This window comes from Sarcophilus harrisii, chromosome 3 (assembly GCF_902635505.1).
Source record: "Sarcophilus harrisii chromosome 3, mSarHar1.11, whole genome shotgun sequence".
NCBI classification, from domain to species: domain Eukaryota; kingdom Metazoa; phylum Chordata; class Mammalia; order Dasyuromorphia; family Dasyuridae; genus Sarcophilus; species Sarcophilus harrisii.
In genome coordinates this window covers 15,859,914-15,884,849 of record NC_045428.1, presented here as the reverse complement: position 1 = coordinate 15,884,849, position 24,936 = coordinate 15,859,914, and the positions used below count along the sequence as shown (strand labels likewise).

The window sequence follows — 24,936 nt, the reverse complement described above, 5'->3', positions numbered from 1 at the left end:
GTCTGGACCGATTCCTTCCCAAGGTTGGGACTCTCTCACTGCCAAATTCTTCCATTTGTCCCACATTGCTTCCCTCCATAGAAACAATCATTAGGTATTAATCGGCATCGGTTGCCTCACTCGCAGAATAAGCTCTGACAAGAGTCGTGCCAGTGATTTGTGGGAATTGGGGTCACCATTGTTATTACTTGGCGCAGGAGAAGAGTGAGTCTTCACCAAGTCTCATAGATGCTTCTTAGTTCAATCCTGACATGATTAAGGTCTCACATGAGCCGGGAAAGGTGTGGAACCCCAGTGAATGAACTGATTTTATTATCCTTTTAACAGGCAACTCCATGTTGTTACGTGTCTTGCCTTCTGTGTATGAAAAGCAACCCCAACCAATTAACAGTCATGTGACAGAGCTGGTGACCCTGATGTGTCAGCTGGAGTCAACAGAACAACACCATCTTCTCAGGCTGTTGCAGATAGTTGCAAGAAGGAAACGGCCCATGGTAAAGGCATATTTTATATAGGCATATTGGTAATCAAAACAACAGATTGTTTATATGTATAAAATCTCAACTGAGCTTCCCAACAAAGCTGTGACATAAATATTATGGTTACAACCTTCCTGCTTTGTGGAGGAGGAAACTGAGTCTTGAAGAAATTAAATGACTTGCCCATCCTTACATGGCTAGTAAGTATCAGAGATGGGAGCCAAGCATAGGATTTTCTGTCCTAAGTCCAGGATACACTACACTAGCATAGGATTTTCTGACTCTTATACTATACCACACTGCCTCTCAAAGACAGATATATACCAAATATATATACCATATATATAGTACCTTATATATACTAAATATATATATATACCAAAGTGTACAAGGCGATCTTGTGTACTTGGATATAGGTCACAAACACAAATGTACCCGTCTCAAAATAAAATGAACCAGTCACTCACCGAGTATTTTCTCAGTCCCTACCGGGCTTCTCTGTGCCAGTCACTGGGGATATACAGATAACCATTGAAACTGTCCCTGCCCTCCAGGAGCTTATGTTCTATTAGGAGATAGGCATCTATACTAACGAGTAAACCCAAAACACTCATCTCTTCTTTCTGGACCCATGTAAATGGGGAAGCCATAGTCAGAGGCTGGAACCGGTAACTGGAGAGAATGAGTGACCCACAAATCTCTGGTCAATCGTTATGGTTCCGTCTGAAGGTCAGTGACAACACTTGAGGTGATTCCCAGAAGCTATGGCTTCCCATATAGGTAGCTGGAGTGAATAAGTTCCCACATAAACGACCTGAGTCATGGGATAGTCTGTTTCTACTACCAACAGGGACTTTAGTCCTTTGTCTTAGTAGCAATCATTTATTTCCATCATGGTTCATGAACAAACAAGGGCTTGGCCACCATTTAGTTGTTTCTCGGTTAAATCTATTGATGACAATGAGAATAAACAGCCAGCAAATCTTGCCTGAGTGTATCTGTGGCTCAGTGACTGTCATCAGCATGTCTCGGCTCCTACCGAGCTAATTCAATCTGCTGCCTGCTGCTGGCCTCGCATTTATTGCCACAAGTATATGCCAGTTCTGGCCCCCTATTTATTGCCATAACTATATCCCAGTTCTGGCCCCGCATTTATTGCCACAAGTATATGCCAGTTCTGGCCCCCTATTTATTGCCATAACTATATGCCAGTTCTGGCCCCGCATTTATTGCCACAAGTACATGCCAGTTCATTCTAAATGTCCTGGAAGTGATTCCTGGCTATTCCTCATGTGTAATTACCCTTCTACACTCATATGATGATGTTGGACCCAGTCCACCTGTGGCCAGTTACGAGGGTCTGGGACCTGGTTGCTCAGCTGTGTGATTTCAATGCCTCCACCTTTTTTTTCATATATTTACTGCTTCTTTGATAAGTAAAACACACACACACAATAGGAGAGATTCGGACAGTAAATAAAAGTGAAAATCATCTGTCCATTTGGCTAATAATATATAAAGCTAGTTAAAGGGTTTATTGAGAGAGAAAGTTGAAACAGATGTCTAAACAACACTTTTTAGAAGTACTAAATAGTTTCAGACACTTAACACTTCTTAGCTGTGTGACCCTGGGCAAGTCACTTAACCCCAATTGCCTCAGCAGAAAAAAAAAAGTACTAAAGAACTGGAAACCAAATAGATGCTCATTGATCAGGGGATGATTAAACACACTGTAGCCAAGGCATAGAATCAAAGCGAATGCACCTGTTCTTTTCTGATTTTAAAACCAATCCCCATGATCCCCATGATTATTGCATATTAAATTCCCATTTCTGATGACTTCTGCATCAGATCAGACACTCGAGGTTTTTCCCCCTTATTTTTCCCTCCCTTCCCTCCATTTTTCTTATTCCTTCCATGTTCTCTTAGCTGGCATCTCCTTTCATCCAATCACATGCAAAGCTGAAGTGGCTTTCCTGAGTTAGCAGGTCTCCTTATAATCACTTTTCAGCAATCAAAATAATTGACCTGGGCTCAAATGTTAAAATGTATCTGTGTCCATATTTCCTTCAATTTTCTTCAACTACCAGTATTATACTATGCTTGTCCATGTCCTCCCACAATTTTAACACATAGGATCCTCCTAATATGTTAGTTCCTTTCTTGCTCTATCTTGACATTATAAGGGCTCCAATGGAATATATTGGTTCATTAATTAGTCCTCACTTTTACTTTATGACCAGTCAGTGTTTCTTTTGGCTCTGATTTTTTTTTTCTATTCTATTTCCACTGATAGTTCTCCTTTGTAATTTCTTGTTTTTATTTCCCAGTCTACTTACATCTGCCATCATCTGTCCATTGACCTCTAGAGACTGAAGTGATCTGTACTGAGAAGTCATTCACAGGAATCAAAGCGATGTTATTAGCTTCAATATCACTCTACCCTGATCAGCTGAGTTATCAGAATGAAATAATTCATGTACATGTAAATATTCTGTAATTACTCCCTCCTCGGAGTTCTTGGTATTAACCTCATGACATTAAAAAAAGATACTAATAAATATAGAAGAAAGGAAACTGTTATTTTCCTCTGGTAGGTAAATAAGCACAGGAAACACCATGCTTATAAGGTGAAAACTAATTTCTTGGCCATCCTCTATCACTACAAGGAACACCACCATAGCACAGTTGAAAGTGTTGACTCAAGAGTCAGAATTACTTCAGTCAGATCTTGGTTCAGCCATTTATCTCCTGTATGGACTTGAACCAGTCATTTATATTCTGTGGAATTTGGGTTTTCTTCTATAAAAATCAGGGAATGATCTAGAAGAAATGACAGCTAAGATTCTTTCCACATCAGAATCTGTGGGCTATATCTAATAAGGAGTCAATGATAGGGAGTAAAAAGAAAAACTCTCTCCAGAAGACCGAGGCTGTAATCCTGATTGTACTACTAGCACCATGGGCATGGCACTCTACTTCACAGGATCATAGACTTAGAACTAGCAGGGATTGTAGAGACCATCAAGTGTAGATCCTTCCTTTCATAGATGAAGAAACTGAGGCACAGTGAAGGTGACATACCCACACAGCTAGCAAGGATCTGAGACATGATCTGAACCCATTTCTTATCCATTGCACTATGCTGCCTTCTAGACTTTAGTTTCCTTTTCTCTAAAGAAGGGAAGTATAAATTGTTTGAAGTACAAAGCAAAAGGCTTCCTATTATATTATTGATCAACCTGGAGAAAATAAATGTTCTATTGCTAAGAGTAGTAATGGAAATCATCCTTCCGGTTCATATTTTAAGAAAGCTTTACCAAAGACATCTCTCATTTGTATCTGATCCTCACAAATCGAATGAGAAATTGGGAGAATATAAATCATTACACAAGCTGAGAAAGTTGATGCTCACAAATTTTAAATGACTTGCTCAAGACCACGATAGTAGATCCAGGACTCAAAAGCCAATCTTCTGGCTCAATCACCATTAGCCATGGACAAACCCTAAGATAGTTTTTCATTGTAGTTTACATTTTGCTTCTATTAGTCAATGCTCTTACCTCAGATTTAATGATCCTACTCTATGTTTATCTATATTCCCCTGATAGAATATAAGCTTCTTGAGGGCAAGGAATGTTTCTTTCCTTTTTGTCTTTGTATCATCATTGCCTAACATAGAGCCTGACACTTGCAGTTGTATAATAAATGATTTTTGATTGATCAGTTGCATTTGATTAATTCAACAAAACTCAGCCATTTACTTGGGATCTGGGCCTTGATTTAAACAAGAAAGTTAGGTCCACCAAGACCTAGAAACATATGACAGAGGAAGGCTGGTATTTACATGAATGGAGCATGAAGAGCAAGGTCTATAAAACGGCATATTGTGGAATAGGTCAGGAAATGTGCAAGCAGTTTCCCCTTTTGACAGCCTCGTGTCAAGCATGTTCACTTGACCTAAGCAGCTGGCTGACACTTCCACTATCTATTGCCAGGGATGTTTCTTGGCTTCCTATTAGGACATATAATTGCTGTCCAACTCCGAACTAGGAGTATTTATAGTCCTGCTCATTCATATATTCCATTTACCCAAATTCAACTTTGCAAAGATCTTCTGGCAATCATACATATTCAGCCATGGGTACACTTTTCAGAGGTTGTTGATATAATGAGTTTAGCTATTCCAAACTCTCCTATATCTAAGATATAATGTATGTATTATATATGATGATATAATTAGTCAGCTACTGTAAAGGATGATTAGACAAATACTAATATAAATAAATCATTTGCATTACATCTGCTATTTGCCTTCACTTAGGATGCACCAATGTAAGCCCCAAAGTGCAGTAAGAGACAGTGTGGTATAGTAGATAGAAAACCAGACTCAAAATGAATAAGCCCTAATTTGAAGAGATGTGTAACTTGAAACAAGTTACTCAACAGTGAGAATCCTGGTGTAAGCAACTTTCTCAGATTGTATCCCCAGGAAGTTGCTCATCTACATTGAGAGAAAGGACTTTCTGCACTGGGAGTTCCCTATATTAATGAAATTATAGCCGTTTCAGACAGCCCTAAAATTTCATACCAAATGCAAAGTCAAAAAGGGTTTTATTGGACACATATAAATAGCCTCGAGTCACAAAGCATTTCAGTGGCTTTCTGAACCCTAATAGGCAGGAGACTTTCTTGTAGTCTCAGTTACCCGGCTTCCAACTCCTGTGAATTCAAATATTTCAAAATTCTCTGGGTCTCATCAGGTGAGGGAGGACATTGAACCAGATGCCATCTAATATGATCTCTTCCAACTCTTTTAAGAGAGTCTTTCTAGAGAATTAAAGTCAAAAATCTAAAATAAGAGCAGGAAATCATTTGGCCCCATCCCATTTTATAGATGAAGTAACTTACTAAGGTCATACTGGTAGTTAGTATGTAGGAGCAGGGTTCTATTTATATGGAGATTTTATATATATATGTGGGCAGCTAGACAGAATACTGGACCTGGATTAAAAAAGACGCATCTCCCTGAATTCAAATCCAGCCTAAGACACTTACTAGCTGTGTGAGCCTATGGCAAGTTACTTAATCCTGTTTCCTTCAATTCCTCATCTATAAAATGAATTGGAAAAGAAAATAATAAACTGCTCTAGCATCTGCCAAAAATATCCCAAATGGGGTCATGAACTGAAATGACTAAACATCATGTATTTGTGTCTAGATGTCTATACATGCACATTCATATACGTGTGTATACATCTGTATAGTGTTATGTACACATATATCTGTGTACATATATTGAAAAAAATTGTCTTTATATATATGTATTACATATATAATATGCATTACTTATGTAACAAAATATACATTATAAATACATAATGTATTTGTATATATACATACATATATACATGTACATGAATGTATGCATAGATATAAACATCAGAACTTTGAGGATTTCAAACCAAGTCTTCCACCTCCAAACAGAGCAATATTACCCTTGTATTCTCATGTTTTCCTAGCCTTTCACAAAGATGATGGATGATTTTTGCCATCTATTGCTATGTTCTTTAGCAGGAGGTTCCCCCACTTCTTGGTTCTTTTCCTTTAAAGGGGAGTAAACAAAAGGGTTGGGACTTTGGGAACTAAAAATGGCTTGACATAGACAAAATGAGGCAAATTTGGTTCAGCATTTTCTATCTTATGAATTGTATGTTTTGTCCTCAGTTTCTTTATCAGGAAAGTTAGCTATTGATTAGTTTAATACTCATATCTGATTAGTTTGCCATTGAGGTCCTTTTCACTTCCAGATCTCTGACTTAAGTATCTGTAAACTATCAGGATTTGGGGATAATAGGAAGGCTCCCTTGGATTTTTGAATATTCATCATTTCAAGTCACATTTTCCCAATTTGAGAGCGTTGGTTAAAGTATTTGAGAAGCCAGCACTTTTTAATATCTATTTTCCTTTCAATTTTAATACCCTCCCCATTATGGTTTAAAGGAATGCCAATATTCCAAAGGAACCCCTAATTCATCAGGATATTATTTACAAGGGATTAGTGGTAGCAGAGGCTTTTGTAAACATTCTTCCTTCTTTCTTTATGAGTTCTGTCCAGTCTTTACAAAAAGCAAGTCAATTGGAGCCACCAAGACTTTGATTTGAAATTCCAAACTGGTGAAGTTTGAGTGGATTCCAGACATGGCAAAGTGTATTTTCCTCATCTCTCCCTAGCAAGTGTGTTTCTTAGTCCTTGTCATCAGCAGTGGGACTTGAGAGGGGGCTTCATTTTTTAAAAGTAAATAAAAAGCAATGACTTGCCTCCAGGACTGCTGGCTTCAGAAGAGAGTCTAAGTCTGGGCCAGTCATTACATGATTCATTTCTTTTTCAAGAGGCAGCGGTATTGTGTTGGAAACGTTGACGAACTGGGGGGTGGGGGACATGGTTGTGTTTGAACCCTTTCTCCTGAATCTTGGCTTTGACTCACTGACTTTGGGCAGGTCATTTCATCATTGTGAACCTTCAATTCTTCTATGAACTGGAAATAATAATGCTTATTCTACTCGAGTTATCATGGGGGAAATGCTTTGAAAACTTATAAGGGCCCCTACACATCAGGGTAATCCCAATGACTCCTTTCCCTCTCCTGCTTAATTTCTAGGTGCTTCAGGAATGTATTCCTCTCTTAATTGGTCATTTAAAGAACCCTACTCACAGTGATGTTATCCTAAATATACTCACAGAAATATCTAGCTATGAACCAGCAGCTCTGAGTCATTTTCTTCCAACACTAAAGGATATTGGGATGAGCTTTCCCAGCCTGATTGGACAAATGGCAAGAATCTATGGAGCAGTTGGGCATGTGAATGAAGTAAGTACTTGTATTTTTAACCCATAAATTCTGCTGATATTTAAACCATTCTCTAAACTACTCTGGTCTAAGAAACTAGAAAATAGGGTTTTGAAGAATGATGGCAGATGTTGAGGCTCATCTTGGCAAGGTTCTCTGAGGAGACTGAAAAGAGAAATGATGAGGGGGGTGCCAGTTTTACTAGTGTATATTTTTTATTAAGCATTTACTTTACTATGTTTTAAAAGAGGATTTTGTGAATGTAATTACCATAGTCAGAATGGAAGGACATTTGATTTCTAGAGAAGGAAGGTAATTCTGCTAATAACTGTGATAAGAGAATCTCTGTCTCTCTGACTTTGTCTCTTTCTCTCTCCCTCTCTCTCCATCTGCCTTTCCTTCTTTTACTTCTTTCTCTTTCTCCCCCTCATCTTTTGCTCCCTTCCTTCCTTTTCTCCCTCTTCTTCTTTCCCTTCCCATCCTACCAACATGTTTGTTGCTTACCTATAAAAACAGAGTGTTTCAAAGTGACCTGTGATTTCAGGAAGGTAAATAAATAATCAGTCAAAAGTGTCTACTCAGCACTTACTCTCTTCTAGACACTGTCCTAAATAAGCACTGGAGATTCAAAGGAAGGTTCCCTGACTTCAAGGAGCCTCTATTTGAACAAGGAAATCCACACATGCAAAAGAAGGCAGTTTTAGATCAATCCAGAACAGATGAAAAAATCACCTTAGAGGGAAATGCAGTAGCAGCTGTTGGAGGAATGGAGAGATGGGTGGGGATGGAGCAGGAAAGGCCTTAGGAAGTTTGGATTTGAGATGAGCATCAAGAAAAGCCAAAAGTCCTAAGAGGTGATGAGGAGGAAGAGCATTCCTGGCATCCTGGAGATCCAGAGAAAAGGGGAAGAGGAAGAATGATATATCTGAACAGCAAACTGACAAAATGGCCTACAGAGCACATGGAGACTGGCTTTCTGCTGACCGATTGTCTCCATAACTGGAGGGCTCTCCTCTCCTCACATCCACCTCTTGACTTCTGTGGCTTCCTTCAAGGGTTAGCTCATAACCTATTTTCCATTAAAGGTACCTTTTGTCCACCTCCCATTCCTGACAGTGTCTGTGGGGGATTATCTGTCATTTATAATGTACATACACACACACACACACACACACACACACACAAACACACACATATTTTTCACCAGAAAGAGATTTAGTCATTTATGCAGGACACCCAGCTAGCTAAGCAGCCAGTTCTCGATAGGATTGAGGACTCAGGTACCTTCAGCTTTGACTTCAAATACCCATCATATTGGGAGAATTCAGAACTCGATTCTCTACTAGTCATACTTTATAGATTGTGGAGATAAGAGAGTTAATAGATTTTTTTATTTTTTTTTATAGATTGTGGAGATAAGACAGTGGAGATAAGTAGTTCTAGGTATAGCTTCAATTAGAAAAACAAAGCTTAAAGTAGCATTAGATCTTTCTTCTGTCCCAGTAGAAAGCACAGGGCTCAATATTAGTCCTATTTGCTCAGATTTACCCAAAAAAAGGGTGAGATTAAGTATGGGGATAAGGGAGGGACATATATTTGGTCTTAAATCACACTGCCATTCTCTCTGGACTTCACCTAGTTGCTAATAAGTTCTTCTAAGAAACTAAGAAACTATCTATTCCCTGACAAGTCTGTTTACTGTTGCCTGGTATTCCAACAATAACATGGATTTCTTCTTTCCTTTGAGCTCAGGAATAAGCTACAAACATCAGTGGATTACTGTTTAAATCTTAACCAAGTTCATAAAATCCATTCTTTGACATTGCTATGTTGGCTTCTTAGTTATCAGGTTGATAGAAGTGATAGCATCAATACCTTTACCCAACAGTCTATGGGGAGGGCAGTGCTGTTTGTAGGCTCATATAGTTCCAAAGATCAATGAGCTTATCAATCAGAACAACTTTTTGATTCCTCCAACATCTTTTAACAATAATAAAAACAATAGATTATAAATCCCCACGGTAATTTAATTTATACTTTTAAGCTTCGTTTATTAGTAGGTACCATAACTAAAATGATAAATTTTTGTCTCCTAAAAGCTCCAAAATTAAAATTAAATTAAAAACTCCAAATAAAAAATTAAAAATCAAATAAGCATAATTTTTAAATTAAAATTTTGTTCTACCTATTATTATAAAAGTTACATTTTTGTTGGACATTCTGTCCAATAAATAAAATATTACTAATATCTTCAATATTTCATATTAATTTTTTTTACTTTACAAACATTTTAGAGAAATAAGTTACAACTTAAGATGTTTAACATAGTCTAATAAGGATTTCAACAAAACTTTGCTCTATATTTCAAAAAATAGTCTTAAATCTGGTTCTGAATTGAGTTTTTATATTTTATTTTGAAACAAAAATAAGGTAAAAATATTATACTGCAGAAATGTAGTGAGATCTAACCAATCAACAAAAGTCAATAGCTAATTATAAAGTATTGACTTCTCTCTTGGTTGACCAATGCTATATTAAATGACAGATAAACTTAAAGTTCAATTTATATATTGCTTCATATTTAAACAATGTTTGCATATAGAGTGTTCCAAAAGTCTTAGTTACTTAAGCTTAAAACTGCACTAAGACTTCTGGAGTACCTTTCTAGGTTTGTGTACTTCATGTTGTATATATCCTTTGTAAGAATTTTTTGGGCTGATCTATTTGTTGTTGGAGTCCAGATAGTGAAATAGGAAGTCAAGAGCTCGAATATCAATGGCATAAATTAGCCTTTGTAAGAGAAGAATCTCTAGAGATTTGACTTTTTTCTTTTTTCTCACTGGTGCACTGGCTGGACTCTCAGAAAATTGAATAATTTATTAATGTTGCTAAGAAGTTTATGTGGAAATCTGTCAGACTGAAGAATAGTGACATAAGCAAACAATAAGTTTTAATTGGAAAACAGTCAATAATTTAACAAGAAGCAATTTAGAGTTTGTTTCTTGGAACATTTGGTATTGTCATTGATGGTTTCAAGATGGCTTGTAATGTGCGTGCCCAACAGTCATGATTTTCAAAGACTTTGACATTTGCACTGCAAAATGCAAACGTTCATAACATTTTGATCATATTACACAGTTGATAAGTTATAATTAAAAGGTAATGAGGGAAAAGGAAGCTACTCTGTTTCAGTTTACAAAAGACAAATAGAAGTATGCATACGGGTCTAACTATCGATTGGGAATTAGTCCATGTTCCAATGTTGAACCTTGTAGGGAGGGATTTGGAAACAATTTGAATAATTGCAAGAATACACTGTACTTGAAGGTGGTCAAAATTTGATGCAATGGCTTTATGAATACCAAAATCATTGTGTACGTGATGTTAGTGATTTTGAGTTACTCATATAATGCATCAAACATGTCCATGCCTGTCGGTCACACACATAGACTTGTAACATGATCAGAAAAATATTTTTGCAACAATTATTGCTTAAGGTGCCATGGAAGAATCGTTAGGGTAAACCCCTTAGACCATTGTCATTTCATGAACCACTAAATGGCAACAACTGAATTAGTGTTTTGCCTGCAGAGATGCGGATCGGCACACTCTCTCGCCTGCCCATCCTGTGTGACTTCTGCCCGTGTTCTCCCATACCAGTGGCTAAGTTAATGCCAAGTCAATCCAAGAAGCATTTATTATTTGCTATGTGTCAGGTACTATGTAAAGTGCTCAAGGCTCAAAAAAGGTGAAAGAGAGTATTTTATTTCAAGATACTCACAGAGAATGGCGGAGACAACATGCAAACAACTATATACAATGAAAGGTAATCTCAGAGGGAAGGCAGTGGTGAGGGAAGGGGAGGAGTATTAGTAAAGAACTCTGACAGAAGATGAGATTTGAGCTGAGTCTTGAAAGAATCAAGGAATCCAGAAGGCAGAAGTGACAAGGATAAGTATTCCAGTGAAGGGGAAAGTCAAAGGTGTAGAGTCAGAGGATGGAGTGTTTTGTAGGGGAAATAGAGAAAAAGTCAGTGTCTTTGTGTCATCTGATACAAAGAGGTGAAAGAAGTAAAACTAAAGAAAGTTAGAAAGGATCTGGGTTGTGGAGGACTTCAAAAACCAAATATGATTTTACATTTGATTCTAGAGGTGACAGAAAACCACCGGAATTTACTAGAGAGGAGAATGATATGATCAGATCCATGTTTTAAGAACATCAGTTTGGCGGCTGAATGGAGAGTATATGAAGTGGGGAGAGACTTGGGGCAGGGAGAGCAATGAGAAGGTTATCACAACAGCCCAGGCATGGGGCGATGAGAGCCTGCTTTAAGATTTTTACAACCCCCTGCTTTTTCTTCTAGGTACAGTGGACATCAATTTCTTCAGTTGTAAAGTGGGGATAATGACAGCATGGTTGTTGTGAGGATCAAATGAGATAATATTTGTAAAAACACAGTACAATGTCTGGCACATTGTAGGCACTAAATAAATACTTTCTCCTTTCTCCCCCTCTTTCACTTCTCTGCTACCATCACTATAGAAATAGAAGAGGTACCCCATAAAGCTGAGGGTCGTTTTGTGCTTTTAGTTATTTTATGGTTGCCATGAACCTCTACAGGCTGAGCTAAGCCAGTCCTTGAATATCCAACGTACTTTGTACTGGGACCATACCGAAAGCCTTTCTAGCATGATGGAACCTGCCAGAAGTAATGTTCCATTAGAGAACCAAGGGTTAACACCAGGTCAGATGAGACCTTGGAGCAGGGTCTTGTGAAGGTGCTGTGTCCTTGAGTATAAATAATCCATCTTTGGTTGATGATGGCTGCAGGGGATCTGCTGATCTTGCTCTGGCACCAAGAAATACAAGCCCTGATGTGACAGAAACCAGAAACTAACTGAGCAGAAATAATTTGATACCCATGATTCCCTTTAAGAACCTGGCTAAAATGAACACATTAATGAATCCATTCATTTACATAGTACCTGCCATGTAGTGTTTATAAAATGCTTTTTAATTAATTTGACACTTATAGTCATGAAGGTTTTATTTGAAAAATACTGACTGTATACTCTCACTCTGGGAAAAATTTCATTACCTAGAAATATTTATAACATATAAGGGAAAAAAAAGGTCGTACACTAAAAAAAGTTCGTCATATACATTCCTTTGGATTAAGGAATACTACAATTCCCAGGTTGAACAGCTATTAACATTTTAGGGAATTTGTTACTCAAACCCATTTAAGAAAGGATGGCAGCGAATAGTTCCAAGCCAGGGTTTACTTAACAGCAGCAGGACTGAGCAGGGGAGGGCTCTGGGAGCCCTATCAGACAGCATAAAGGCACCAGATGGCCCCAGAAAGCATCTTTCCCCCCCTTCTTGGATTTCAGTGTTGGCTCCCTCACAATATGAAGACCGATGAGATATATGAGAAGCCAGGCTCACATTGGATCAATTCAGCCAACAGTTATTAAGCATCCTGCTCTGTGGAAGGCAAGAGGGAGTCAGACATGGTTGATAGAAAGCCAGCATCAGATTTGGAAGGGCTCGAGTTCAAATGCTGTCCTTTACATATACTAGTTGTGTGGCTCCAAGCAAGTCATTCAACCTCTAGGTGACTCAAGGTGACTAAGAGTATAATGTGCAAAGTGGCTGCCAATCAGACTAGTTCTGCTGAACCTCAGAGGAGAGAACCAGGTGCAATGGGGAGAAATTACACAGGAACAGAATTGGGTCTGGGGTTAAGAAAATCTTCCTTAAGAATTGCTCATATTTAATCTCTATTGGATGACTTGCTATCTAGAGGAAAGGGAAGAGAGGAGGGAGGGAGAAAAATTTGGAACACCAGTTTTGCAAAATACATGCAAGGATGGTTTTCAGCATTTACCTTTGTAAAACCTTGTGTTCCAAATTTTTCTCCCTCCTTTCCCCCTCCCCCCTCCCTTAGACAGCAAGTCATCCAATAGGGGTTAAATATGTGCAATTCTTCTATACATATTTCCACGTTTGTCATCTTTGCATGTATTTTGAAAACAAAGAGCTATTATTTTAAAAACGAAAAACAAAAACTTCCTAAATATGAGCAGTGTCAAGACATAGAAGGGATTTCCTTGGGAAGTGAGTTGCTCATTGCTGCCAGTTTTCCGGAGAAGACTGGGTAGTCCCAGTCTCTGATTCTTGATCAAGTACATCTTAAAGTCAACAGCCTTATAGATTCCTCCCAACTCGATGCCTTTACTCTCCTGGTTCTCCTCCTGCATTGCCGACTGACTTGTTTTATTTTGCTAGATCTTCATCTATCTTCCAAAAGGGATTTTCTCTTACTATTGGTCTTCTTTTCTGTTGTCCCTATACTCTTTTCCTTGGTTAATTCATTTGTTCCCAAGCTTTCAATTACCACTTCTTTCATATGACTCCCAACCTTTTTTTTTTTTTTTTTTTTTTTTTTTTGCTGAGGCTATTGGGGTTAAGTGACTTGCCCAAGTTACACAGCCAAGAAGTGTCTGAGGCTAGATTTGAACTAAGATTCTCCTGACTTCAGGGCTGGTGCTCTATCCACTGCGTCACCTTGCTGCCCCCTGATTCCCAATCTTTGTATCTATCACCTTAAGAGAAATGACTATTAATAACCAATAATTTGGGGGGATCTAGCGGTTTCCTCTTCTTCCAAAGTTCATTCTCTTGAAGGACATTACTGATAATTAGTGAATTAACTCTGCTTAATCTTGGTCAGATCCCATCCAGTCTTCCAAGGAATTTAATGTAAGGTGGGGAAGCCCTACTGTGGTCTACTCAAGCTTAAGTAGAAACAGATCCTTTTGTCTAGATAGCCCAAAGCTGTGGGTGGTCTGAGTATAGCCATAGCATCTCCGTCCAAGGGTAACATGATGTCACTCTCGGTGCTTCATTTTAATATTACTCATCTTGTAATGTATTATCCAATCAGAGTTAATTGCCATCCCTCAGGAACATATTCTCTTTGAAAACTGAGCTCACACCTGATTGTCTTTGATCTAAGAGAGATGACCAAATGACCATCCGATTCCTGCCATAATGATTTTATTAATAAAATGAATTACCCAGAAAACATGTTTCTCAAAATTACTTTGATCATCACATCCTGAGCTCTGCCTTGACCCTATCAAACCTGGATATTTTACAAACTCAACATGTTCAAGACTGAATCCATGATCTTTCTCCCTAAAAAGCTGCCCTTTATTCTTTTTTTTAGGAGGGCACAAAGAGTTCCCAGCTCTAAAAACAATTCGGTCACTATGTCTTCCTTAAAAAAAACCCAAACACTAACTGAATCTACAAATCTATATCTATATATTTATAAACATATATATATTACATATAAATCTATTTAAAAAACTAAATCTATAAATCCAGACAGAATCAATTTTTGTTGTTCTCAAAGGATTGTGATGGGATTCCGGAAGGTTTGTTTGTTAATGATTGTTTTCATTCACCTGGACTTTCTAGTCCTGCCTGTGGTACATGGACTGGACCTTGCCTGCTGAGCCTTTGCTGGGGTTACTCGGACCATTAAAGATGTCTTCCTTGTATCCTTCTTGACACTGGCTAGATATGAACAGGAGAACTCCTCAGGAATTCTTTGGCTCTCCTTGGAGAAACTGAATCAAATCAGTTTGACCTCCACACCAAAGGAAACCAAAGCCATTTCATTTTAAATAGTCTAATTCCCACCAGGATATGGTCTCATTAGCAGTAATGGCCAGACCAAGTAAATCAGGGCAGCTCTGGAGGGGTTTTTTCCATTTATTAAATTTCCTGGGCAGCCACTTCAAAGTGCTGAAAACAAGGGAGAAAATGTCTTGAAATATTATTGTTCCGTGTTACCCTATAGTATTCGACATTGTCACCGCCACGAGAGTTTAGGTAGTGTCTCACCTCATGTCCGTATCGTGGGCCCGTGGGCAACAAGGCAGCCCCTCTTGTCACTCATCATCACACCTGACGCTTTCCCAGCGCTTTAAAAGTTCACAAGGCGTTTTGTCAGCATGATCTCATTTGGTCCTTTGGCAACTGATCATTTGGCATTTCTTCCTATTTTTTCTGCTGTCAGGGGGAAATGAGCGTTAGGTCCTGTGTACTTGGTCTCATTTTCCCAACTGGCCAAAATGCCAACTAAGCAGCTAGAGGATTTATGTCCTCGCTGCTCTTGGAGACCTAGACACTTCTCATTCAGAGAAATGGATTGCATTTAGCCAGGTCAGGTTTCAGGGATGTCCGGAAGACCTTTCACAAAGTCAGGAAGAAGAGGAAAAACAGAACAAAAGCAGCTGAGGATCATACCTGTCATGCTTATCTGGCTTTTTAAAAACTTCCTGACAAATGGAGAACCGAAGCAGGGGGCGAGAGATAGGATGCTGTAGGAAACACCAGTTGGGGATGGATTGACTCCTCCTTTAACTTATTAAACCATGACTTAATTAAAATCATTCAATGGAAATTGCCATTTCCACGAGATTTGCGACCTTGGGCAAAATTTTGAGAGTGTATGTGTGCTTGTGCATGTGTATATGTGATAAAATATACTTTTATTTAGCTGTCCTGAATATCAACTATATGGCACTTCTGTCCTTCCCCATTTCCCTTTTACTCTGTTGGAGCTGACTTATATCCACTTCCTGTTTTCTCCCCTTCTCCCATTCCACCAGCTGCCAATGCCTACCTGATGGTAGGACAGGATTTCCCTTTGGGGAAATTGAATCATTCATCCCCTTCTTTCAGTAATCTACAGGAATGATGGTATAGATATACAATTATAGCACTTTTCTTTTGAGGATTCCCTGAGGGACTGATAAAGTATATATTTGAGAAAAATGATCCTGTGATTAAAACTTTCCACATAAATAAGCTCTTCATAAGGGTGGACAACTCCATCAACAAATGTTAATTATTCTATGATTTCTTAACAAACATATTATAATTGATATCCATAGTCCAGGAATCTCAATGAAGTGATGAAATTCACCTAATCCCAGGTTTTCTTAAACAAAAATCCCCCTGAATAGTAACCATTCAGATTTCACTTCTAGTGAGAGACAACCCAGTCCCTCCGAGATAATCCATTTCACTTTATTATAGCTCTAATTGTTGAGACATTTTTCATTATATCAAACTCAGTCTGCCTTTTTGCAGCTCCTATTTTTGCCTTCTAATTCTATCCTGAAGGATAACAATAACCACCATTTACATAGTATTTAAAGTTTTGTAAAGTGTTTTACGAATATTATTTTAAACTCAACAACAATTTTAGGAATTAGGTGCTATTATCCCATTTTATAGATGAGAAAACCCAAGCAGACAGGATAAGTGACTGTCCAGGATCACATGACAAATTAGTTTCTGAGACAGGTTAGGAACTCATGTCCTCCAGAATCTCAGTCCAATACTCCACTCAAAATATCATGTCTCTGGAAGTATAAGGCGAATCTCTTTTTCACATGATAGCCCTTTACTCCTGAAGACAAGTATAATATCCCGTCTGTCTTAGTTTTCCCCAGCTAAACATCCCTCACTTTTCATCTTAAATTTCATCTGAAATAGCTTCCATTTACTCATGATTCCAATCACCCTTCTCTAGAATCTCCCAGCTTGCCATCATTATTAATAAAATGTAGTGTGCAGACTGCCCCTAATATATTCTATATGGAGTCTAAACAAGACAGAATACAGCAAGAATACCATATTCCTAATTCTGAGGCTGCTGCTCTGCTAATTCAGTGTCCTGGAACATATCTCTCTAGACCTCCTCTAAGATGTCCCCAGGGAATTTTTTTAAAATTAGATCATGAAACTACATCCAAATCCACCCAAATGTTCTTTAACTTGCACTTATCTATTGCTGTCTTGTCCACAAAAATGGTACAAAGTTGTCAGTTGCTTTTTTGACATCTGGGTAACTTGCTGTCTTTAATAATCCTTTAATCAGTTGATGGACTGTCCATATGTCTAATGAGAGACTTGTTGAACCTTTTAAAATTATTATTAAATAGCATTTAATTTTTCTAATTACTTATAAAAACAATTTTAACAGTAATTTTTTTTAAAAAACTGAGTTCCAAATTTTCTCCCTTCCATATCCTCTAAGATGGTAAGCAATTAAATATGTTATACATTTGCAATCATGTAAAATGTATTTCCATCTTAAGTCGTGTTGTAAATGAAGAAATAGACCAAAAGAAAAAAAAAAAGGAAAAAATAGAGGATGAAAAATAGCTCAAAAAACTCTGATCTGCATTCATACTCCATCAGTTCTTTCTCTGGATGTGGATATCATTTATCAGTCTTTAGAAATTGTCTCAGATCATTGTATTGTCAAGAAGAGTAAATCATTCATAGCTGATTATCCTAGAGCACTGCTGTTAATGTGTATAATGTTCTACTGGTTCTACTCACTTCACTTGTACTCAGTTCACCTAAGTCTTTCCCAGCTTTTCTAAAAACAGCGTGCTCATTATTCTTTATGGCACAATAATTTTCCATCACAATCACAACTTGTTCAGTTATTCCCCAGCTGATGGACTTTACCTCAATTTCTAGTTCTTTGCCACCACAAAAAGAGCTATTATAAAAATTTTTTGTGCATGTACTTGCTTTTCCATTTTTTAATTATTTCTTTGGGATATAAACCTAGTCATGGAATTGTGAGGTCAAGAGATATGCACAGTTTGTCTTTTGGGAATAGTTCCAAATTTCTCTCTAGAATAGTTGTATCCATTGAAAGCTCCACCAACAATGAATGCATTAGTGTCCCCATTTTCCCACATTCTCTCCAAAATTTATCATTTTCCTTTTCTGCCATATTAGCCAATCTAATAGGTATGAGGTAATACTTAAGAGTTGTTAATTTGCAATTCTCTAATCCATAGTGACTTAATTGCTGAACCCACCTATGGTGTCTACATGTTACCTAACTCTCACCTGTGGCTCCAAGAAGCTGTGACCACATTCTGGTAAATCATCTTGGCAGATGGGCTAAACCAGGTTGAGAGTAACTCATCGATGAGTTACAGGGATGTCTACTCTAACCTTGTAAAGACTTCGCTGGCCGAATAGGTGATATAAACAGTTTATTTTAATAGGACATGAAGTTTGTGGAAAGAAGTACTATGGAGAGCTTAGAACTTAATCAGACATCAGAGAACTCCACTGTGTCCTAAGTGATCACCAGCAATTCTGACTTTTGTCCTGAGAGAGTGGGGCTGATGACTTCATGTAGTTCTGCCTCATTTAAATCCAATTGACATGCAAGTCAAGATGTCACTCATTCATAATGTTGACCTGCTTAGAAAATGTAGGATGAACAACAAACATCTAATCTGCGTCTTATTGTTCTGAATTAGCTTTATACTTCAGTCTTTTTTCATTGTTTATGGATGGAATTAAATAAGCATTAGAGTTTTAGGAATACAAATCAGGGATTTGGTCCTACTTAATTTAAAGTAAAGGAAAAACCCAAAGAGAGGGATGATAATTTGGTCCATAGGCTTCAAACTCCCATCATAATTTGTTTAACTTTATTCCATTAACCAGTATGATTGCTATATTTATGTAGGTAGACCATCAATGTTCAAAAATTCCACTTATCCATAGTGTTTTCAACATCAGTTAATTTCCTGCTAAGTAATAAATGAAGTTAAAATAAATACAGAAACATCTGGTGTTCCTCAAAGAGATTTGAAGTGACTAGAAAATAAGAATTCCTAGAATTTGGAATCAATGTTGATGGCAGTCCTGGCAGTACATTCTGAGACATTTGAATAGTAAATATATGCCTGCAGTTTCAGTTTTCTAATTGCAGAAGACTTTTAACAGGGAGTATAAGCAGCCATCAGCTTCCCTTGTAAGGAGTCGCACTTAGAGTAACTGAAGTTTTTGCTCAGCTCTTGTAGGTGGAGATGAACACTTGCATGTAATAAATATAATGTAATCATAAACAGGATCTAGGGAGCTAAGACCCAGTAAGGAGATCTCATTGGAGATAGCCAGCTAATTCTTGACACTTCTCCATGGGAGACTCATACTACCTAGGCTCGAATTTCCCTTAAGAACTTGTTAGTTTAATATTTGTGTACCAGTTCTTATGATTCTCTGGGAAATTTAAATTATTTGCTTAGAGAAATTACTATGGGATACGTTTTTTGAATATTGAAAAATTTTGAAAAGAGGATGATTGTCTACACTTGCTTAGAATCTCTGTGGACACTGAAGTAGGAGTGATACTGCAGGTTCCTATGTGTCAGGGGTTCTTAATCTTTTTATTTGTCATAGATCCCTTTGTCAGTTTGGTTAAGGTAACAATCAATGTTTTAAAATGCACAAAGCATAATAAAGATTACAAATATTTTTATACAAATAAAGCCAGATGTAAAAATTGGAAAAATATCAAGTGTTTATGGGAAAGTTGAGCTAATAGAATGAAAATGACAGTTATACCTAAATTAGTTTACTTTTTCAGTGCCATATCAAACTGCCAAATATTTATTTTATAGAACTAGAAAAAATAATAAAATTCATCTGAAAGAGCAAAAGGTCATTAATATCAAAGGAATTAATTAAAAAATATAAAGGAAAGTGAGCTATACCATATCTAAAACCACATTATAAAGCGGCAATAATTTGATTCTGGTTAAAAAATAGAGTGGTGGATCAGTGGAATGGGTTGAGTAGCCAAGTCACAGAAGTAAATGACAATAGTCACTTGATAAACTCAAAGATTCCAACTTCTGGGATAAGAACTCAATCTTTGACAAAAAAAAAGTGCTGGGAAAACAGTATGGCAGAAACCGGGTATATAACAATATCCTCATATCATGTATGAACATAAGATCAACATCGGTACATGATTTAGACATAAAGGGTGATCCTATAAGCAAATCAGGGGAGCAAGGAACAGTTTACCTGTCACACCTATAGAGAAGGGAAGAATATGTGACCAAACAGGAGATGGAGAACATGAAATACAAAATGGATAATTTTGATTATGATAAATTAAAAAATAATTGGTTGCTAATGCAGCCAAGATTAGAAGGAAAGCAGAAGACGACAAAAAAAGATAATGAAGTGATGGAGGGAAAGTGGGAAAACTGGGACACATACATTGTTGATGGAGTTGTGAACTGATTCGACCATTGTGGAGTACAATTTGGAACTATGATGAAAGGACTATCAAACTGTGCATGCTCTTTGATCCAGCAGTGTTTCTACTGGGCTTATATCCCAAAGAGACATTAAAGAAGGGAAAGGGACCTGTATGCACAAAATTGCAAGATGATTTCAAAAGGCCTGGAGAGACTTACATGAACTGATGCAGAGTGAAATGAGCAAAACCAGAAGATCATGATAGGCAGCAACAACAAGATTATACGAGGATCAATTCTGATGGACGTGGCTCTTTTCAACAATGAGATGATTCAGGCCAGTTCCAGTGGTCTTGTGATAAAGAGATAAAGAGAATCAATTGTACCCAGAGAAAGGACTTAGAGAACTAAATGTGGATCACAACATAGTATTTTCACTCTTTTTGTGGTGTTTGCTTCCATTTTGTTTTCTTTCTCATTTTTTTTCTTTTTTGATTTGATTTTTCTTGTGCAGTATGATATTTGTAGAAATATGTATAGAAGAATTGCACATGTTTAACATATGGATTACTTGCCATCTAGAGAAGAGGGTGAAGGGAGGGAAAGGAAAAAAATTGGAACACAAGGTTTTGCAAGGGTGAATATTGAAAATTATCCATGCATATATTTTTTTAAAAAATTTTTTAAAAGTAAAGCAGAAAAAATGGGAAACAATTATTACAGCCAATGGGTCTGGTGAAGGCCTCATGTCTCAAATATGTAGAGAACTAAATCACATTTATAAGAATACAAGTCATTCCCCAGTTAATGATAAATGAGATATAAATAGTAAAAGGATATGAACAGGGAGTTTTCAAATGAAGAAATTAAAGTTATCTATAGTCATATGAAAAAATGCTCTAAATCATTATTGATAAGAGAAATGCAAATTAAAGCAACTCTGAGGTACCACCTCACAAATAATATAAGAGAAAAGGAAAGAAGATGTGGGCAAATTGGGACACTAATACATTGTTGATGGAGTTGAGAACTGATCCAGTCATGCTGGAGAGTGATTTGGAACTATGCCCAAAGGGCTATAAACTTATGCATATCTTTTGATCCAGCAAATACCACTACAAGGTTTATATCCCAAAGAGATGATAAAAAGTGGAAAAGAACCACCTGTACAAGAATATCTATAGTATTTCTTTTTATGGTGGCAAAGAATTGGCAATTGAGGGAATGCCCGTAAATTAGGGAATGGTTGAATAAATGGCATGTGAACTTAATGGAATATGTCTGTGCTATAAAAATTTTTGAGCAGGCAGATTTCAGAAAAAACTTGGAAAGACTTACATTAATTGATGATGCTGAGTGAAGCCAGAAGAACAGCATACACAGTAACAGTAACATTGTGTGATGATCAGCTATAAGTAACTTAGATTTTCTCAGCAATACCTTGACCTAAGATAATCCCAAAAGACTTATGATTGAAAATGCTATCCACACCAGAGAAAGAACTATCAAGTTTAACTGCAGATCAAAGCATCCTATTTTCACTTTTTTGTTTTGTTTCTTTTCCTCTCATTTTTTCCCTTTTATTATGTTTCTTTCACAACATGACTAATGTAGAATTATGTTTAATATGATTGTCAATGTATAACCTATATCAGATTGCTGTCTTGGGGATGGAAGGAGAAAAAACTCAGAACTCAAAATCTTAAAAAAAGTGAATGTAGAAAACTATCTTTACATGTAATTGGAAAAAATGAAATGCTATTAAGTAGAAAAAATATATAAAGGAAGTTACTTTATAGTTATAGCCACATTTCCAATACAAAACCTAATCTTAATTGTCACAGAACCCATTTCTCATAGACTGTAAAATAAGGGGGATAAATGGGATAAATCACCAAAAACTGCCCACATGTGGCTAACTTGAAGCTTTACTCCAGCTGAGATGTTGGAATGTTTGTTATAAAGAGCCAAAACAAAAAAAAAAAGTACAGATATATTGTTTTTAGAAGATTTGGCCATGGCTCAGCTATTCCCTAGAAGCAGATCTTCTTTCTACCGACACCTTTCCCCTCCCTCTCCTCCTCCATATAATAAACAGCTCCTTCATCAAGTCTCCTGAAGGGGCTTGATACCAGATTCTAGAACTCTTGACAACTTTCTTACGTCTTCCCTCTGTGAATATTCCACTTTCCACAAAGAGACATTCGTTCCACATTACAGACTGGGTTCTTCAAATTATTGAGATTTTTAAAATTAACCCTAAAGTCCCTACTGGATTGAACTGAATCAAACATTTTTATTAGACCCTTACTACATTTCAAGCAATGTGCTAAACACTGAAGTTACAAAGACAGAATTGAGATCTTCCCAAGGAACACATGTTCTTTGACATCTATCATCACTGATTACTGTGTACAATAAGGGGGCAATATACATAAGATGGGAACAAGAGTCTGATTCAATATAATGAATTCAGAGTCCCCTGAAAGGAAACATAAGGTCTTGCTCACTCAAAAATAGTTATCCTTTTGAAGTCTAAGTTCCCAGTTTTTCCTAAGTTAATTAGAGGGGCATCTAAGTGGTACAATAGATAGATCATAGCCCGTAAATCAAAAAGTCTTCAGTTGCAAATATAGTCTCAGACACTTACTAGTTCTGTGGCAAGTCACTTAACCGTTATTTCTTTTTTTTTCTTTTTTAAATTACAATTTTTTTATTGACAGCACCTATGCATGGGTAATTTTTCAACACTGACCCTTGCAATCAATTCTGTTCCAATTTTTCCGTCTTCCCTCTACCTTGTGCCCTAGATGGCAGGCAGTCTCATATATGTTAAACATGAGTTAACTTTGATTTCAATCAGTAACTGGAATCTCTAGAACATTTTGGCAATATTTAAATCGGGGGCGGTGTTCCAAAATCTCAAATCTAGGTTAGATCACAGATGAAGAAGGGAAATTTGGGTTTTCCTAAAGATATCAGTAATATCTATTTAGGAAAATGGATTTTGAATTTCAGGAAGTACTGAGACATCATTCTCTAATTTTCTATTGCTTTAAATATTAACAAAATCTTTTATTTTTAGATGCGATAACACAAGTCTTATCAAATAACGTAGTGAACAGGAAATTTCCCTTTGAAATCTTGGAAATTCCATGTCTCATCCTACATCTATTCTTAAGCTCTTCCAGCTTTCTAAGGTGGCTGTGTGGAGCCCATCATTGAGAAAAACTTGAGTCACATGGCTGGTGTCCGAACATAAATATCTTCCCTGTCATCTATGGGAGGGTGAAGTTTAATGACATCATTCTTGGCTAGATCTCTAGAGCTGATCAGAATCCAATGTAGCCTTAATGTCTGCCATGTTCTTCAATTTGTACTTGAATCAGAACAAAGGATACATCTGCTTTCAGCATCTGGTGTTTTTTATAACTTCTATTGCTATTATAGTTCTTAAATGTTTATTATTTAGAAAGCATGACTTTGCTATTCTTTATTTAATATCTCTGCTATTTCATAAAATAAGCAATATTCTTCTCCAGTGGCTCACAAAGTTGGTTTATTTTGTTTGAATCCCAGCAACTGGATCCAAATAATGAGAAAAGTGTGAAAATTGTCATTTTTTTTCTAATTTACATTGACACTAATTGTTTAGGAATATGTAAATATCATCTAATTTTAATTGAGCTCTTTTTCTTAATCCACCAAAAGAGAAATCTTCTACAAATAGCCTTTTACATTCATACTAACAAATTGAGATTTCATCAGAGAAGTGAGAACAAAGAATGTGATTTTGGAACACAATGGCATTCTAAAAGGCATCTTGTATAAAACCTGTGCCCTTGCAAATAGGTCTTGCAAATTGGTCCTTTCCTTGCTACAGTGAAGGTCACTTGGTTGATCATATCTGTTATATCCAAGATGAGAAACAGCATAGAGCAGTGACTCAAAGACTTCCCTCAGAGTCAGGAAAAAATGGCTTCAAATCCCTCTTATATATCTTGGTTGTGTGTCCCTGGGCAGTCATTGAATCCCTCTATACTCCCCAAACTCTGTAGATTTACAAGTTACTGATCACTAAGAGCAAAGGGAGTTCTTCAACTATTGAAACTGTGTGATTTTTTTAATTGAGAAAAAGATAATAGACAAAGCATCTCCCAAAAAACTTAGTACAGTTTAAAAATACAAAGATAAAAACAAAACTTGTTAAATCTATTAAAGGTTAAAATCACAGAAAGATTTTTAGGAACCCCATATTTTTGTAGAAGGAGTTTTTATGAGAAGAATTAGCTCCCCTGATGATAACACAAGTCTGGACACCACCATCACCATCACTCCCCCACACATACACCAGAAATGTAAAATCATACAATCATAAATAAAATTGGAACTTTAGAGAGTATGTAACCCAGGGCCTTCATTTTATAGATAAGGAAACTAAGGCACAATGTGACTTTTTAGGAAGTCTGTTTTGTTTAGAAATTCCTTCTT

General features: G+C 36.9%; 1 protein-coding gene across 3 annotated transcripts in view; it reads left to right on the top strand.

The window, feature by feature from the left end:
• Positions 1–24,936, top strand: part of VEPH1 (ventricular zone expressed PH domain containing 1) — a 205,951-nt gene that overhangs the window by 65,544 nt on the left and 115,471 nt on the right. For all 3 annotated transcript variants that reach the window (XM_031957564.1, XM_003766195.2, XM_031957565.1), the window contains exons 5-6: positions 328–494; positions 7,142–7,351. In XM_031957564.1, the coding sequence (XP_031813424.1) occupies positions 328–494; positions 7,142–7,351 (377 nt within the window). The remainder of the gene's footprint in view (positions 1–327; positions 495–7,141; positions 7,352–24,936) is intronic.